Below are 17,787 nucleotides of genomic sequence, written 5' to 3'. Positions count from 1 at the left end.
GTATGTAGAGTGCTATGCTAAGCACCTTGTGTGGGTACCTTGTGGGATGCAAAATAGTCCTGGGGCAACCACGAGTTAAGCTGAGTGATGAAATAACGGAGATGAGAAGATTAATCCGAGCAGATAACCCAGCGTAGCCCTACGCTGGCTCTGCTGCGCAGCTTTGCTGGTGTGGAGTGAGTGTGGCTCTGCACCTCTAAAGGGCTGCGTCCACCCTCTGTCTTCCTCCCTACCTCTCAGTTGGCCGAAGCTTCTGATCACACAGACAAGAATCTCAGTTTGCTTTCTTGCCGCCAGGAAGCCAAGTTCACTCAAGCTCTCCCAAAGCTTTTGCAAGAGTGGGTCTTAAATCCTGGCGGGGGGCACGTGCACTCATTTAAGATTTAAAAAGGCATCGGAAATGCCTGTCCCCGATGCCCACTGCTGGCCACAAACCTGAAGACCCAAGCGACCACACTTGGTAGGCACTTCTGCCCTTCTGGTCTGGTTCCCACCCGCCCATCCCGAATCGCGGTTATTTTTCCCGGTGCTCACAGCATGCAGACCACAGCCTGTGGCCGCTAGTGTTTCCTTTGCTAGGACCACGTGTAATTGTCTTGGCTTCTCATCTTTTGACGGGCAGGCAGGTGGACAGGGACTTGCCCTATATCAACCGGGTCCCCAGTTTGGCAGGAGTGGATAAATCTTGAAAGAGAAAAAGGATCTGGGCCATTTAACCGTGGCATGGCAGCTCCAAATCCCCAAACGTGTCACTAGTGACGTCCCACGTGGCAGATTCGCTCTCAGGGAAGCCCGGCACCGTTTCTGTCCGGGACACCCTCCCCCTGCCCACCCTCCGCTCCCGGAATTCACCCTCGGGGCCGCCCCGCCTCGCGCCTCGCTCCCTCCCACAGCCCGGCGGACCGGGGACGAGAAGGGCAGGCGCTCCCTGCAGAGTCCCTGGGGCGCCCGTGGCTCGGGGTGCGCGGTGGGACTCGGTGAAGCCGGCGTCCTCGCCCCAGAGCCGCGGCTCCGGGGCCGCTGGAGGAGCCAGAGCGGCACCCAGATGACTGATCGCCGCGGAGAAAGTGCCCCGGGACTGTGACCCCCGCGCCGGGGGGCGGGCGCAGGGCGTGGCTGAGGCGCAGGAAGATGCCGCGATGGGACCGGGAAAAAACCACCGACCCCAAAACACCCACTGTGTTTCTCAACCTGAGTTCCCCGGTAGCGGCCGAAGGACCCCAAAGGCTGCATGGCGCCCCCCTGGCCCCCACCCACCGGGGCGTCGCTTCGCGTGGGTGGGCTTCGCGTTCCCTCTGGGGTTTCAGAGCCACCACGTGACTTCCACGAAGCGCGGGGCGCCGGCGGAAAGTCGCAGCAGGGGTGGATTTGGGACCCCGAGGTGCGGAGAGAGGGCGGGCAGAGGAGGAAACGAGGCGGGGGTGGGAGAAGGAGGGCGGGGCAGAAGTGGGACGGGAAGGACCGCTGCCGGGACTGGCGCGCTGGGACACCCGGCCCACGCGCGGAGGAGCTGGGAGAGCGGGAAGCCCGAGGGGGCGGGGCTGGCGCGGGGCCGTGGGTGCGGCACGAGGATGCCCGCGGCGGGACAGCGCCCGTAGGCAGCCCCGTGGGCAGGGCGCGCTGGCGGGCCGGGCCGGAGGAGCGCCCGGCATGTCGCAAGGGCTCCCGGCCGCCGGCAGCGTCCTGCAGAGGAGCGTCGCGGCGCCGGGGAACCAGCCGCAGCCGCAGCCGCAGCCGCAGCCGCAGGTAGAGGGCGGGAGGCTCAGGGAGGGTCGTGGGGTGCGGGGAACCGGCGCGCCGCGGGGGGCGAGGAGGTGGGTGCCGGAGTTCCGTGGTGGTGACTGCGGAGGTGCAGAGGTTGCTGGTGCGGCCGGAGACAAGCAGAGGTAAGGGCGTGGGGGTGTGGGGGGTGTGGGGGCGTGGGGGCGTGGGGGCATGGGGGCGAGCCAGGGACCCCGGCGTGCGCACAGTGTCCGCGGCGCCTGGAATGGCTCCTGCGTCAGCTCTTGCGCCCTCTGGGAGGAGAAGCCCGAGGGCGCCCACGCCTGGCTGGGCCGGGCATGGCCGGTGCTCCCCGGCACGTGGGCTCCGCACTGCCCTGGGGGCCGCCCCATCCTCGCGCAGCCAGCGGCTACCACCCCACCGCCCGTGCCTGTAGCCCCTCCGGGCTTCCCCGGGGGTGGGCTGCCGCGGGAATGAAGAACGCGGGACTGGTCAGCCTGGGCGGGGGGACCTACAAAGGGCCGACTCCGCCCCCAGCTGGTGGAAACCCTTTGCCCCTTCCCAGTCCGCTGTCCCCTAGCAACGTTTACAGCTGAGCACTCAGGAAACAGACCAGGCTGGCCACAGGGACGGCCATCTGGAAACTTTGCCTGGGTCTTGGCCACCTGCCTTACGACGAAGACTGGGTCTTTTCATCCTTACTCCCCACCTTCCCAATTCAGCGCTGGGCACATGTCATCAGGTGACGCTGGAGTGTCTCAGAGATCTGAGTTTGGGCTTCGGCTTTGCCACACACAGGCTGAGCAGCCTTGAGCAATTTGTTTAACCTCTCCGACCCTCCGTTTCCCCATCTGTAAAATGAATATAATAACATCGATCTCTCAGGATCTTTGAGATTGAATCAGATACGATTAATAACGTAATACTATCTCTAACTTTTGCTCACCTCTTTCTGTCTTGACTAAATGTTTTTGCTGCGTTGGCAGGTGTGATCATGGTGATGAGTCCAGTTTAGAGTCAGCTCCCCGAGGGCAGTATGCAGGCTGCTTTCTTGTGCTTTTTTCTGTGACTTTTTGATTACGGAGAGCAGAGGCATGAAAAGCACTATGCAGAATACATATTTTTTTAAGTAGGAACTTCAACAAAGGCAGGTAACTTCTTGAGGGCATACTGTGTGCTGGGAGCTTTAGGACAAAATCTCATTTCATCGTATCCCAATCCTAAGCATTAGGCTGTTAGCACTAAGTCTGCAGAGTTCACTGACCCTTTGTTTAGGGCTTGTATCCCCAGTGTCTGGGACAGTGTCTGGCACATGGTGGGTGCTCAGTTAATACGTATTGAAAGAATGAATGAATTATGTTTGCAATAAATGAGAAAACTGAAAATTTAGAGAATTTAAACCATTTACACAAGGCCATGTTGACACTAAGAGACAAAACTAGGATCGATGTGATTCTAAAGCTAAAGAGCTGTCTTCTAACCACATATTCCCCTGTAATGTTCTGGTTTTGTTTATCAAGACTTCTTTGCCTCTCTAGAAGACTGTATTTTCATACTTTGTCTCTGTTCCCTTAAGCTTCTATTTGCTATGTATGTTATTTATTCTTCTCTTTTTTATACCCTTATAAAAAATTCTTACCTGTAGTAACTTGGGAAGATGTGTGTCTTATTTGGAATACAGGACAAGATCAAATGATAACTGAAAATATCCATTTTTGTGTTATTAATATTTGCATCCATGAATATTAATAACTGAGTGGTTTTCCTGTATTTGTACCTCTTGGCTCTTAAACTCTGTAAGTGTGGTATTTTTCCCGCTTGGTGGTGTCTCCTCATGGGGTTCTAGAAAGCAAATACTGCTCTACTTTTTCATGTTTTCTATAGCTGATTGAAGTGTTTTTACCACGGTCGGTACATTTTCCTGCCTGCCTGTTTCATGATCACTCTTGAGGGATTTGACTGAATTTGGTTAAATCTTATGTATAGCTAACAGCTTTCAAGGCACATCAAAAATTTGCTTTCTGATTCACTCTGACTTCTGAAACAAAATGTCAGCCAAGCATTGTTCAAATGAGTACATTGTCAGTGGGGTTTAAGATCATTTGGTGTGTTGGTAGAGTTATGTGGTGCAATTAGTTATAAGTGTAATCATGATTTGCATGCAGCATCAAAAGTACCTTTCATGCGTGGTGGTGTAAGGACTGGCAAACAGCAAGTTCCAGATAGCAGATCTCTCCACCGCCCAACAGCAAGTTCCAGATAGCAGATCTCTCCACCGCCCCCTGCCCCGCCCAGCTTTCCAGTCTCAGATGGACAACATTGACACCACAGCTCTTCCAGGCACACGCCCTGTGGGCTAGAGGTTTATGAACGTTGGTTTGGAGACCAACAGACCTGAGTTCCACTTCCCACTCACCCACTTGGTGGCTGTAATACCTGGAGCAAGGTCCTTAACCCCTCTGAGTTTCTTATTCCTCATCTTTTAAACAGCAGTCACACCACACACTTCACACACTCACATGGTGAGTGCTCCTGGGCGAGGGGCTGTTGTGAGCCCATTGGTGTAGCAACTAGTGCTGCTGTCTACTGCAAAGCAAATGGTGAAGCTCTGTGAACAACGCTGAGTGACGAGACAGGGCAGAGAAGGGTAAGGCGAGGGGCCACGACATCACGCCCACCCGATGTTTTTCCCCAGAGCCCTGAGGATGATGACAGGAAAGTCCGAAGGAGAGAAAAAAACCGAGTTGCTGCTCAGAGAAGTCGGAAGAAGCAGACCCAGAAGGCTGACAAGCTCCATGAGGTGAGACCATGGTAGGGACAAGCCACCTGAGAGCCACACCACCTCTGCCCTTGCACGGGAGTGGGGGTGATGACATCACTGTTCTCTTTATCACAATTTCAGCAACACTCATATCTAATTTCTGCCAGGGTGTTCTCACTGTTTGCTCACACACATGTTCGTTCCTCCCTCATCTACCAGGTGCTTTTCATGCTCAAGTTTCTTTCATTATAAAACAAAACAAAGCCTCTTCTGGACCCTGATTCACTTTCAAGTTCTTGCACCATTTCTTTCCTTCCCTTACATCCTTGCTTCTTGTTTTGCATTTTTTTTTTTTCCTCCAAAGTAATCCTTTAACTTCCTTGCTTCTTAAAAAAGAGTAGTTACACCTGTTGTCTCTGTGTCCCCGGCTCCTGGTTATTCCCCAATCCTCTGTGATTTAATTTCTGCTACCTCCTCTCCACCTGACACACATATATGCGCACACAGACACACACATCCACACATGTACCCAACGTGCATATGTACACACACACACCCCCTACAGAAGCTGCTCCCACTGCAGCCACCTGTGCCCTGGCACTGCCTTATCAAGGACCCTCTTTCTGGTCTCATCATCCTTTACCTTGTTAGAACATTTGACACTTTGGACCCATCTCTTCTTAAAGCTTTCCCCTCTTTTGCTTCTAAAAGACCACATTTCCTAGTTTTCCTGATCTTCTTCACCAGTTTGAAACGAGTGTTTCAAACTCTGCCCTTTTTTTTTTTTCTCACTCTAGGAGACTTAATCTATTAATCTGCTCTCCCAGCATCAGCTCCCAACATTGATTACTCCAGGCAGGCCCTCTGTCCTGGATCCTAGACCCCATAACTTCAGCGTCTGCTGAGCTGTTTCCCCATGGGTCCACTGCAGGCTGCTGTGATGTACCACATCCATAAAAGAGTGTTATTATCCATTTACCCGGAGACTTTCTCTTCTCATTGTCTTCAAACTGTAGTTAATGGAGCGAACCATCTTTCTCATCACTCAAATCAGAAGCCTAGGATTTATCCTAAGCCATTCCTTTTCCCTCCACCCTCATGGGTACACCTTCGTAATCCTGCAGTTGGGACCTGGGGCTGCGCCATACCAGGAACTGGCCTCAAAAGCATCCGAGGATCTTTTTGATTGGAATGGGCCACCGTTCCAAGTTCTTGTCTTTGTCGGGGTTGGTGTGCATAATTAAAGATTTTAGTTTAGCTCTTTCCTGCCATACTTTCTTATTTTTTTGAGACAGGATCTTGCTCTGTTGCCCAGGCTGGAGTGCGATGGCATGATCATGGCTTGCTGCAGCCTCCGCCTCCCAGGCTCAAGCAATCTTCCCACCTCTGCCCTTAATTTTGTCTTTTGTTTTGTTTGTTTTGAGACAGAGTCTCACTCTGTTGCCCAGGCTGGAGTGCAGTGGCACAATCTCAGCTCACTGCAACCTCTGCCTCCTGGGTTCTAGAGATTCTCCTGCCTCAGCCTCCCGAATAGCTGGGACCACAGGTGCCCGCCACTACGCCCAGCTAATTTTTTGTATTTTTAGTAGAGACGGGGTTTCACCATGTTGGCCAGGCTGGTCTCGTACTCCTGACCTCATAATTCGCCCACCTCGGCCTCCCAAGTGCTGGGATTACAGGCATGAGCCACCGCGCCCGGCCATTTTTGTAGTTTTGTAGAGATGGGGTTTTGCCATGTTGCTCAGGGTAGTTTCAGACTCCTGGACTCAAGTGATCCACCTGCCTTGCCCTCACAAAGTGTTGGAATTACAGGCATGAGGCATTGTGCTAGGTCTCCTGCCATGCTTGTCTCAGCAAGGCCATTCTGGGGCACTGGCAACATGGAGACTCTGAGGTGTGTTGGGGAGAGGAGAGGAAAAGGGCAATCTTAAAACTCTAACAATGAACAAAGAACAAATTTAGAATGCACATACTCCACAGAGAGGTGACCTTCCGATATAAATTCACAGTGTGGCATGAATCATAAATGTCAGATTCTTTCCTGAAGTAAGAAGGCTGGGCCCTCGAAGGAGGCTAGGATCTCTAGACTAGTGTCATGGAAGGTCCCTCCCAGCCTTCATCCTGAAGAATTTCCACAGAAGAATGGTAATGCCCTTTGCCTCCTTTCTTTCTTTCCCCTTGCTCCTGAAGCAATTGTGATTCTAGCATCATGTTACCAAAATAGCCCCCAGAGGGGACCTGTGGCTCCCAGTTAGTGCATGGCCCTATATTCAGACCACATGTGCTGCTGGATGGCCAAGGCATTACTCCTGAAGAAGCTCCTAGTCCCAGCCAGGTGCATTAATATTTTTAAAAACTAGTTTTAAAAACATCAGTTTAAGTCTGGACTGAATATGTATCCAGAGGACAAGATCTTGGACAAGATCTTTCATGGAGCACGGTCAAGTAGATCCATTTCACAAATACCAAGCATTGCCATTGGGTCACAAAGAGAGGAGGAAGATCTCATGCTTTACCTGTCGGTGGGAAACCTGGAATTTCCCAAGGAAAGGATGTTAATTTCCTACTGCTGCTGAAACAAACTGTCACACATTGAGTGGTTTAACATTTACTATCTTACACTGTCTTACAGTTTTGGCAATCACACATCAGAAGTAGGTCACATTGGGTCAAAATGAAGATGGCAGCAGGGCTGCCTTCCTTCTGGAGGTTCTGGAGAAGATTCGTTTTCTTGCTTTTTCCAGCTTCCGGAGGCTTCAGTGTTCCTGGGCTTATGGTCTCCTTCCATCTTCAGAGCCAGCAATGGCCAGTCGCATCTTTCTCAGGCTGCGTTACTCTGGTGCTGTTTCCATTGTCACATCTTCTCTGACTCCCCGACACCCTCTTTCACTCACAAGGACCCTTAGGATTGCACTGGGTCTGCCTGGATAATCCAGGATAGTCTCCCCATCTCACGCTTCTTAATCACATCCGCATAGTCCCTTTAGTTATGTAAGGTGACATAGTCACAGGTTCAAGAGAGTAGAATGTAGACTTCTATGAGGGGTGGATCGATTATGCTGCCTACCACAGAAGGTAATGTAAATACAGAACTTTACCACAGTATCAAGAAGAGTACCTGCATGAAGCGTTGGTTCTCTCGAACTTTCTGTCACTGCTGCATTTGATAACCGAGTGAACCAGGTGCCTGGGAACTTCAGAGTGGTGCCACGTTTACCCCTATCTGATCCCTCTTGGAACTGTGGGGTGGAGACTCCTTCTGTAGGGTCCCTGGCCTGCTCTCCAACCCAGAGACTGTGTTGCATGACAGTCGTGCCAGCTGCCCTTTCCAGAAATGGGGCGGGTTGATCTGAAGCCCAGACCCTCCATGGAAGAGCACCCCCTTCCCCTCTCTCTCTGTGGGGCTGAAGGAATGGGTCAGGATTACACACCACTGGCAGATCACCTCAGCAAGGCCAGTTTTATTGAGAAACACAGGGTCAAAGAGGCTAGGACAGCGGCTCCACCTGTATACAGACCCCAGAGCTGTAGCCCTCACCTTAGCTTCACTATCTCCACACAAGTGTCACTGGTCACAAGTGGGTGTGAGGAAGCAGGCAACTGGCTTAGGAAAATGGAAATATATCCCAAACCTTCTGCAGAACCAGAGGAACATCATTTCTGAACTGAATCATTACTCACCATGTGAGTAATCCCTTCCCTGTTCCTTCTAGGAAAGCATTGTAACTGTAGGGATCATTGGATGATTAAATCTACTATTGGAGGCAAGGTATCTGGTTTAAAAATGGTGTAAAGAACCCTTTTGCCAAGCTCCAGTGAGTTGAGCACAGAGCACCTTGCACACTGCTTCTGGTCATGACAGCCCGTTAGGACCCCTGGACCTCTCAGGCCAATCTAGCATGGGGACACCATGCATAGGAACCTCCTCCTCAAATCTGGAGTGAGGCCAGCTCATTGGGAGACACCAGAGGGCCCAGAAAACAGCCACTGACAGCCACTGCCTGCTGCTCCCTGGAGACTGTGGTGCATCCAAAGGGCTTTCTTCATCTGTTCCTCTATACCACACTGCAGGGATTGCATTTCTGAATATCTCAAAGTAACTCAAGCTCTTTAGTTGCATTTCTTGCATATTGTGAGGGGGGATATTTGGAGCAAACGTGTTTAAAGTTTCCACTTTTTGGCCAGGCACAGTGTCTCATGCCTGTAATCCAAGCTCTTTGGGAGGCTGAGGTGGGTGGATCAACTGAGGCCAGGAGTTTAAGACCAGCCTGGCCAACATAGCGAAACCCCATCTCTACTAAAAATAGAAAAATTAGCCGGGTATGGTGGTGTGTGCCTGTAGTCCCAACTACTCGGGCGACTGAGGCAGGAGAATCGCTTGAACCTGGGAGGCAGAGGTTGCAGTGAGCCAAGATTGCGCCACTTCACTCCAGCCTGGGCAACAAGAGTTTCCACTTTTCTCTGCTCACCTCACTCACATACTCCACCTGCACTTGAGCCTCTGGTTTTTTGGGTTGTTTTTTACTCTTTCGTCTTCCTGGGTTTTTAAAAAAATATGGAACACTTTATGAATTTGCATGTTATCCTTGTGCAGGGGCCATGCTAATCCCGGTGTCATTCCAATTTTAGTGTATGTGCTGCTCAAGTGAGCACTTGAGCCTCTGTTGCCTCCAACGCCCTGAGAAACTTGCTCCAACTGCAGCTCTTAGGAGTTTTTCGGCCACCTCCCTCCCCTCCTTGTTCTCCATCTCCAAAGGCCTAGGAGTGTCCGTCAAGGCGAGACCTCTGTGGAGGGGAGGATGGAGAAAGAGGCTGCACAGGCCAAGCCAGAGAGGCAGCAGCTGGGGTTCCCCTTCACATAGAGTTTTCTGGGCAGTGGTTGCTGGCAGTTGGACTACGGTGATGAGAAGTGGTTCTTAACATGTGTCTGTAGACCTCAGAGTTCACTGTGGGCTTTCAAATCATCCCTCCAACCCGCTCACACCTCCCGTGGGGATTTCGACCTGCATTCATCTCTGAACACTAGGCGCATGCCAAAGTCCACACTGCCAAATGAGAACCAAAGTGAATAGGCAGGGTCTCCTCTCACCCAGGCTGAAGGGTGGCTCAGAAGTGGGTCAGACTGGTTCGACCAGACACCCCAAAGGTGTAAGACTGAGAAAGAATTTTGAGTCAGAAAAGGAAAGCAGCAGTGCCATCCTGAGGAGCCCCAAATGTCACAAACTGGTGAATGACTTGGGCAATGTGATTGTGTTGTGTAGTCGCCATGGTTTTTTCAGATATTGCATGTTCTAAGAGGAAGCTTCATGCCAGCACCCGTGTGGCTTAGAAACTGATTATGACACTCATTTGTACAGCCCTTGCTGGTAACAGTTTTTCTGCTGGGAAGTGCATCAGTGAAGGCTTGGGAGTAGACTTATTCTAAAGTACTGAGATCTTACAGCCTCTTACTTCTGGTAACCATCATGGGGAAATCTGGACCCAGGCCCTGCCAACCAAACGCAGAATTGTTGATGCTACAAGAGAGCTGCAGTGGACCTTGAAGTTAGGAGTCAGATCCCAAGTCTGTGTGACCTTGGAAAAGTCACTGTACCTCTCAGAGCTTTAGTTTTCTAATTTGTGAAATGGGGTCTGTGTGTGGCTGTGGCCTCCTGGTGGCCTGTTCCTACTTCTTTCCTTATCACCATAGTTGTCATCTCTGCTCCCTGGTACTCACTTTTTTACCAGTCCTTGATCCTTTCCTCAGCCTCAGAGGCACCCTGGACCCTGTGTATCCCTAGGCAGCCCCTTGATCCCAGTCACTTGCTCCTAGATGCCCAGAACAGGGTTTCTCAGCCTCAACACTGTTGATGCATGGGGCAGCATAATTCCTGGTTGTTGGGGGTCTGTCCTCTGTGCTGTTGGACGTTGAGCAGCATCCCTGTCCTCTAGCCACATGATGTAGTAGCACCCCCCACCAGCTGTGATAACCCAAACTGTCTCCATACACTGCCAGTGTCCCCTGATGACTGCCACAGTTGCCCTACTTGAGATCCACTGCCTTAGGCAGCTTCATTTCTGAGGCAGAACTGGGATCCACAGTGATTTCACCACCTCTAATTTTTAGGTGTCTGCTTTGAAACTGTCCCGGCAAATACCCAGAGAGGGAGTACAGCAACCTCAAACCCTCCTGTAGCAAAGGATTTGGAACTTGGCAGAATTAGAGCTAGACGGGTCATATGTTTGGAAATAATGAAGGGTTTAATGGTCTTTGCTTGCTTTTTGTTTGCGTTTACTCCAGGAATTTCTTCTGGGTGTGAGGTGGGTTTCATTTCTTCCCCCTTTTGCTGCTATTCGGTGTTCTCTGGCCTCTTCTTTCTTCCCTCCCAGCTCCTCTTTTTATTTTCATAGGACTGGTCTCACCTAAAGATTTTGACTTCTTCTCTTGTTATTCTCTCAGCTCAATAAAAGTCCCTCAGCCGGTTTATAAGTAAAGCTTAAATCCTGGAAGAGAAAGTCCCTGTGGAGAAGGCAGATGAGGGGCCCATGGGGCACCTGTGACGGGAAGCTCTGACGACTCTGAGCAGGGGTTGGGGGAGGGCAGGGGACCTCAGGGAAGCCTCAGGCCACAGGGCTGCGCACACGGCTTCCAGAGACAAAGCCGCGAAGCTCAGAGCCTCTTGCTGTGGAATTCAGTATATGTAGAAAGGCAGCTTGGAATATTCTACCAAAGGAAGAGGGCTTCTTGTCCTTTGGAATCTACTTAAAATGTTAGCATGTTGGAACTACTCAAACGTACTCCCCGTTTTACTGGAAAGTGAAGGCATTTCCAGCTGCAGGCTGGAGTGTCTGTGAGTGTGTTTATGTGAAAGTGAAGGTGTGGAGTGTGGATGTGAGTCTGTGAGTGTGTGTGACTGAGTGTGTGAGGTGTGTGTATGTGTGTATGACTGTGTGACTGTGTGACAGTGTGTGACTGTGTGTGTGTGTACATGTGTGAGAGTGTGTGTATGAGAGTGAATATGTGTTTGCAGACGTGTGTGAGTGTGTGGGTGTCTATGTGTGTGAGTGTGTGTGAGTGTGTATGTGTGCGAGAGTGTGAGTGTGTATGAAAGTGTGTGTGTTTGCGGACACATGTGTGACTCTGTGCGTGTGTGTGAGTGTGTATGAGTGTGTGAGTGTGTGTTTGCAGACGTGTGTGAGTGTGTGGGTGTCTGTGTGTGAGTGTGTGTGAGTGTGTATGTGTGCGAGAGTGTGTGTGTATGAAAGTGTGTGTGTTTGCGGACACGTGTGACTCTGTGCGTGTGTGTGAGTGTGTATGAGTGTGTGAGTGTGTGTTTGCAGACGTGTGTGAGTGTGTGGGTGTCTGTGTGTGAGTGTGTATGTGTGTGAGAGTGTGAGTGTGTATGAAAGTGTGTGTGTTTGCGGACACATGTGTGACTCTGTGCGTGTGTGTGAGTGTGTATGAGTGTGTGAGTGTGTATGAGTGTGTGAGTGTGTGTTTGCAGACGTGTGTGGGTATCTGTGTGTGAGTGTGTATGTGTGCGAGAGTGTGAGTGTGTATGAAAGTGTGTGTGTTTGCGGACACGTGTGACTCTGTGCGTGTGTGTGAGTGTGTATGAGTGTGTGAGTGTGTGTTTGCAGGCGTGTGTGTGTGGGTATCTGTGTGTGAGTGTGTATGTGTGCGAGAGTGTGAGTGTGTATGAAAGTGTGTGTGTTTGCGGACACATGTGTGACTCTGTGCGTGTGTGTGAGTGTGTATGAGTGTGTGAGTGTGTGTTTGCAGACGTGTGTGTGTGCTGCAGCTTTTCTCCTCCCTCTGCTGCCTGCAGGATTTCCTTGATGCCTCGGCTTCCATCCCATCCTCCCATCCAGATTCTCCCCTTGCCCATGGAGGGCTTGTTGCTGGGTTTGTAGACAGAATTCTGACTCCAGAACTAGAGCTTGTCAGAGGCCAGAGGAGGGCATGAGGGCTTGGGAGTGGGAGGCAGGGAGGAGGATGGAGGCAGAATGGGGCCGGTATACTGGTGAAGCCACATGGCCCCAGAACAGCCTGCTGCCCTGGAGAGTGCTCCAGAACACGCTGGGAGCCTTCCTGGGGAATGGCTCAGATAGACTCTACAGGCAGCCCCGCCAGACCCCTTGCTTCTGAAAGGGAGGAAGATGCCGAGAGTCCATTATAAAGGAAAGGGTGGAGTTAAAGAAAAAGCAGAGGATGAGGGCTGAGGAATCACTGAGCATGTGGATGCTGGTGGTGTGGTGCATCAGGCGGGGGTAGAGGAGAGGAGTGGCAGAAGTTCCTAGGTCCTTTACATTTCTGATCTTTGGGGAGAGACGTTACTTAATATGAGTGAGATTGAATATGAAACAAAATAGAATAGAACACATAATAAAAGATGTGGTTCCTGTAGGTACTGTGGTCAGGGAAGCCTTTCTGGAGGTGGTGGGCTTGAGCTGAACCCACGCAGAAAAGGAGGAAGGCAGTCCAGTTAAGGATAACTGCATGAGCAAAGGGGCAGATTGATAATTTGCATGTGTCTTTGGGGGCTATAAGATCAGATTTCTTTAGTGATACTCCCTTAAAATTACTACTCAGAGAGAAAGTGTGAAGAGTAACACAATTGGGCCCTGAGCTTGGGAAATGCATGGTGTGCATGATACAACAAAGCCTTACTATAAACTAGAAATGAATGAAAACATTTCAGCAAGATTTAAATGAGATTGCCAGCCTAGAGAGGGTCTCTATTGGCATGCCGTAGAGCTCTGCTATTGGCTATTTATTGTAGAACTTATTAATGACTTGGATGAAGAAAAGGAAGACTTGCGTGTTAAGTTAGTGGATGGCTTCAAGCTGTGTGCTATCATCATTCATGAGACAATGCAATTGAGATTCAAAAAGATTTTGCAATTTTGCTGGGCTGGAAGATGTCCAAATAAGGAATGAAATTCAGTGGAGATGGATGTAAAACCCTACCCTTAAGCCCTGTATCATCCATCATCATCCAAGGACAGACAAAGAAGCAGCACAGGCAGACAAATCTTGCATTTCTCTGCAGGCTCAGGGAGAATCCTCAGCAGCTTGGGCCCAGCACAGGAGAGGTCACTGCCACACATTTACCCTTGGCATGGTCTCCAGAACCATGCATTGCATCCTGGGAGCAACATTTTCTGAGATATTCTGGCAAATTGGAGTGTGTGTTGGTGAGGGTCCCCAGAAGGGCAAAGAAAAGCCTGATGCAAGGAACTCAGAGGACCTGAGACAACTGGGCTCAGAGAATACATAAAGGGAAGTGGTACAGGGCTGTATCCTAACATTTCAAGAAGTGCGATGTTGAAAAAAGCATTGGATCTACTAGGTTTGGTTATATTAAATAGAACCAAGCCCAATAGGTACATTTGAAAGGGGGAGAGTTTGGATCAGTACAAATAAGAGCTTTTTCTTTTCTTTTCCCTCCCTCCCTCCCTCCCTCCCTCCCTCTCTCCCTTCCTTCCTTCCTTCCTTCCTTCCTTCCTTCCTTCCTTCCTTCCTCTCTCTCTTCTTTCTTTCTTTCCTTTCTTTCTTTCTTTCTTTCCTTTCTTTCTTTCTTTTCTTTCTTTCTTTCCTTCCTTCCTTCCTTCCTTCCTTCCTTCCTCCCTCCCTCCCTCCCTCCCTCCCTTCCTCCCTCTTTCTTTCTTTCTTTCTTTCTTTCTTTCTTTCTTTCTTTCTTTCTTTCTTTCTTTCTTTTTCTTTCTTTCTTTCTTTCTTTCTCTCTCTCTCTCCTTCCTCCTTCCTTCCTTCCTTTCTTTCTTTCTTTCTTTCTTTCTTTCTTTCTTTCTTTCTTTCTTTCTTTCTCTCTCTCTCTCCTTCCTCCTTCCTTCCTTCCTTCCTTTCTTTCTTTCTTTCTTTCTTTCTTTCTTTCTTTCTTTCTTTCTTTCTTTCTTTCTTTCTTAATTTCTTTCCTTCCTTCCTTCCTTCCTTCCTTCCTTCCTTCCTTCCTTCCTTCCTTCCTTCCTTCCTTCCTTCCTTCCTTCCTTCTCTCTCTCTCTCTCTCTCTCTCTCTCTCTCTCTCTCTCTCTCTCTCTCTGTTACCCAGGCTGGAGTACAGTGCTGTAATCATGGCTTATTGCAGCCTCGAAATCCCAGGTTCAAGCAATCCTCCTGGCGGAGCCTCTCAAGTACCTGGGACTATAGGTGTGCATCACCATGCCTGGCTAATTTTTAAAAAAATTTTTTAGAGATAGGGTCCCACTGTGTTGTCCAGGCTGGTCTCAAACTCCTGGCCTTAAGTGATCCTCCCACCTTGACCTCCTAAAGTGCTGAGATTACAAGCATGAGTCACCATGCCCAGCAGAGAGGATTTTTCTTTTTTCTTTTTTTTTTTTTCTGAGACAGAGTCTCGCTCTGTCGCCCAGACTAAAGTGCAGTGGTGCGATCTCAGCTCACTGCAAGCTCCGCCTCCCGGGTTCACGCCATTCTCCTGCCTCAGCCTCCCGAGTAGCTGGGACTACAGGCGCCCGCCACCTTGCCCGGCTAATTTTTTGTATTTTTTAGTAGAGACGGGGTTTCACCGTGTTAGCCAGGATGATCTCAATCTCCTGACCTCATGATCCGCCCGTCTCGGCCTCCCAAAGTGCTGGGATTACAGGCTTGAGCCACCATGCTCGGCCCCTAAAGAAGATTTTTCTAGTAGAGCAGCCCAGAAATGACAGTCTGTCCATTGAGGGCAGGAGTGCCCAGAACAAGTTGGATATGGATGGTTTCTACATTGTGTGGATTGGGCTAAGGGTTCTCTCTGATCCCCTGCAGTTCTACGCCTCTGTAAACTCTGATGGAGAGGAAACTGAACAGGTGAGTGCTGGAGCAAAGCCAAGGCAAGGGATGTTTTCGTTTGTTTGTTAGTGCAATCAACAAACATTTGTTGTGTTCCAGGTACTGTTCTAGGTGCTGGGAGTATAGCTGTGAACCCAACAGAGATCTTCGGAAGCACATCAGCATTTGGGGGAACTAACTGCACAGGGGCATGAGGGAGCTTTTTGGAGTGATGGCAATATTCTGTGTATTGATCAACACAGGTGTATACATTTGTCAAAACTCACTGGATCATACTTAAAATAGATGCATTTTATTTTATGTAAGTTATACCTCAATAAATAGTTTCTCCCAGTGGGAGGGGAGAGACACTCATCAAATAGACAAATACCTGAATATCTGAGTGGTGGAGGGGACATGCGTAATGAGACAGCTTTCATGGGCAAGAGGCAAGCAGCGCAGCACAGGAGGACGGAGGAAGGGAACACCGCATCAGAAATGATGTTGCCCATTCTTTGTCTCCTCCAGGAATATGAGTGCCTGGAGCAAGAAAACACCATGCTGCGGAGAGAGATCGGAAAGCTGACAGAGGAGCTGAAGCACCTGACAGAGGCACTGAAGGAGCACGAGAAGATGTGTCCGCTGCTGCTCTGCCCCCTGAACTTTGTGCCAGTGCCTCCCCGGCCAGACCCCGTGGCCAGCTGCTTGCCCCGATGAAGCCGAGGACACTCCTCTGCCCAACAAGGAGGCTTGGTCATTTTCATACAGGGAGGAAGGGTTTCCCTTCACAATTGTATACAGGGGGCACCTGTGGCCAGGCCTCCTCCTGGGAGCTCCAGGACCAGCCAGCTGTGTCCCCTGCAGACTGGGCTCAGCACGGCATCCAACAGGCGCAAGACTCACAGAGCCCTTGTGCAGATCCAGCATGGAGGCCACCCTCAGGAATGACTTCTCATCCACCCTGGCAGCTATTAGGTTCTGCTGTTATGCAGAGCCATTTCCTCTAGAATTTGGATAATAAAGATGCTTATTGTCTCTCCCTTCTCCAGTTCTTGGAATTTAGAGGCACAATACACTTCCTTTTCCTGGAGAGGTCATCTTCTGTCTTCTCCGGGTGTTCTGTGGCGCATGGGTCTTGCTTCCCTGCCTGGCTACTCTCCCACAGCCACCTCCATGGCAGACAGGGGAGGTGGCTTTAGGGGGCTGTGTTGGAGCATAAACCAATGGGACTTCCTTGCCACTTCTAGGCCTTCAGAAGTCTTTGACCCAGCTGGGTCACAAAGGTACATGCTGGGTGTGACCCGTGTCTTTGTCATGCTCTGCACAGCCTTCCACCTTGGCCAACTCTCACACCCATGCTGGACTTGCGTTGGTTGGTTTTCTCAACTGCACCGTCCACTCCCAGGCCACCTTCTTGTTCTATAGTAGGTGTAGGATAGGGGAGAAACTTAGTATTAGTCTGAGTCACAGCTGAGTGGAGAAATTTGTCTCTTTATTTAAACAAATATTTGGGTAGATGAGAAGAGCAATTTCTTTTCAAAAAGCCCTGTCTGCCCGACTCGTCTTTTGGGAAGAGCAGAACCAAGCCAGGTTGAAGTTGGCCCCAGCAAGGAAAGCCAACCGGGAAGACACTTCCCATCCTCCAATTCTCTTTTTCCCTGGAAGAGAGGTGGTTCTGGAGGGTGGAGCCATTCCATCATAAAGGGAACAAGAAATGGGAACAGAAAGGAAAGTGCTTGGTTGTAAATGTAGATTAAAGAAGAAAATGTAGGTTAAAGAAGAAAAGAAACAAGAAAGAAATAGAAGGCAGCCCCCTCCCAGGGGTGAAGGACTTGCTGACTCTGGGCTACTCCTCTCAACGCCCCCTTTCCTAGGGAGAGTTCCCCTTCCTACTGGAGGCCTGCCTGGTCTCTAACACTCACAGGCCGAAGGCTGCAAACTTGCCCTTGTCAGGCGTGTTGGAAGGCTGCTATTAGCAAACAGAACTCATGCCTGCTGGGAGTTCAGGGGCAGAAAGCATGATGCAAGATTTTAGAACAAGAGACATTAAAATAATTCATTCTGACCCCTCCACTTTGCAGAGAAGGGGCTCAGGTGCAGCAAGGGGAAGAGATTGCTCAAGGTCCCCCATGGGTGAGCAGCAGAACAAGGCTGAGACCTCAGGTGGTCTCCCACCTGATCCTCTGTGAATTGAGTCAGGTTGATGCAACAAGGAGGTAAACTGAGTGTGGCTCAGCTAGTGTCGAAATGTGGCCTGTTTTTCCTTCTGCACGGTTCAGATGAGCACCCTGTCTGTGGTGGTGGACTTAGAGCCGGGGCCCCAGGGGTCTCTGCAGTGGTGAGTAGGAACATACGAAGTGTGTGCCTGGCACATGCAGGAGTTTTGCTGCTGCTGACTTTCAACTCCAGGAATTTGTGGCCCTGCAGGAGTCTCAGCCTGATCCTGCAGAACTTCCAAGTTCTTCAGGCTCGTGGTCCCCTCTGACTGACCCGACTTCCAAAATCCAGCTGTCCTGACTGTCCACTGACCTGCTCTGAC

At 50.3% G+C, this 17,787-nt stretch overlaps 1 protein-coding gene and 1 non-coding gene across 5 annotated transcripts; one reads left to right on the top strand and one right to left on the bottom strand.

Annotated features, from left to right (window-relative positions):
• Positions 1–918: 918 nt before the first annotated feature.
• LOC105493548 (basic leucine zipper ATF-like transcription factor 3) lies at positions 919–16,288 on the top strand. Of its 4 annotated transcripts, none has more exons than XM_071080266.1 (4): positions 919–1,381; positions 4,418–4,522; positions 15,246–15,287; positions 15,777–16,288. In XM_071080266.1, the coding sequence occupies exons 1-4, from the start codon at positions 1,232–1,234 to the stop codon at positions 15,963–15,965; spliced, it is 486 nt and encodes a 161-aa protein (XP_070936367.1). In that variant the 5' UTR covers positions 919–1,231; the 3' UTR covers positions 15,966–16,288. The 4 variants fall into 4 exon arrangements, with proteins under 4 accessions (XP_070936367.1, XP_011759575.1, XP_070936387.1 ...); XM_071080286.1 differs by lacking the exon at positions 919–1,381 and adding an exon at positions 1,610–1,746; XM_011761273.3 differs by lacking the exon at positions 15,246–15,287 and having other exon boundaries at positions 964–1,381.
• Positions 9,033–9,136, bottom strand: LOC112428862 (U6 spliceosomal RNA). The gene has a single exon (XR_003020929.1). It is a non-coding gene; the product is annotated as a U6 spliceosomal RNA (small nuclear RNA).
• Positions 16,289–17,787: the final 1,499 nt, after the last annotated feature.

Source organism: Macaca nemestrina, chromosome 1, assembly GCF_043159975.1.
Source record: "Macaca nemestrina isolate mMacNem1 chromosome 1, mMacNem.hap1, whole genome shotgun sequence".
Classification (NCBI taxonomy): domain Eukaryota; kingdom Metazoa; phylum Chordata; class Mammalia; order Primates; family Cercopithecidae; genus Macaca; species Macaca nemestrina.
This window is presented reverse-complemented; position numbering and strand designations above follow the sequence as displayed.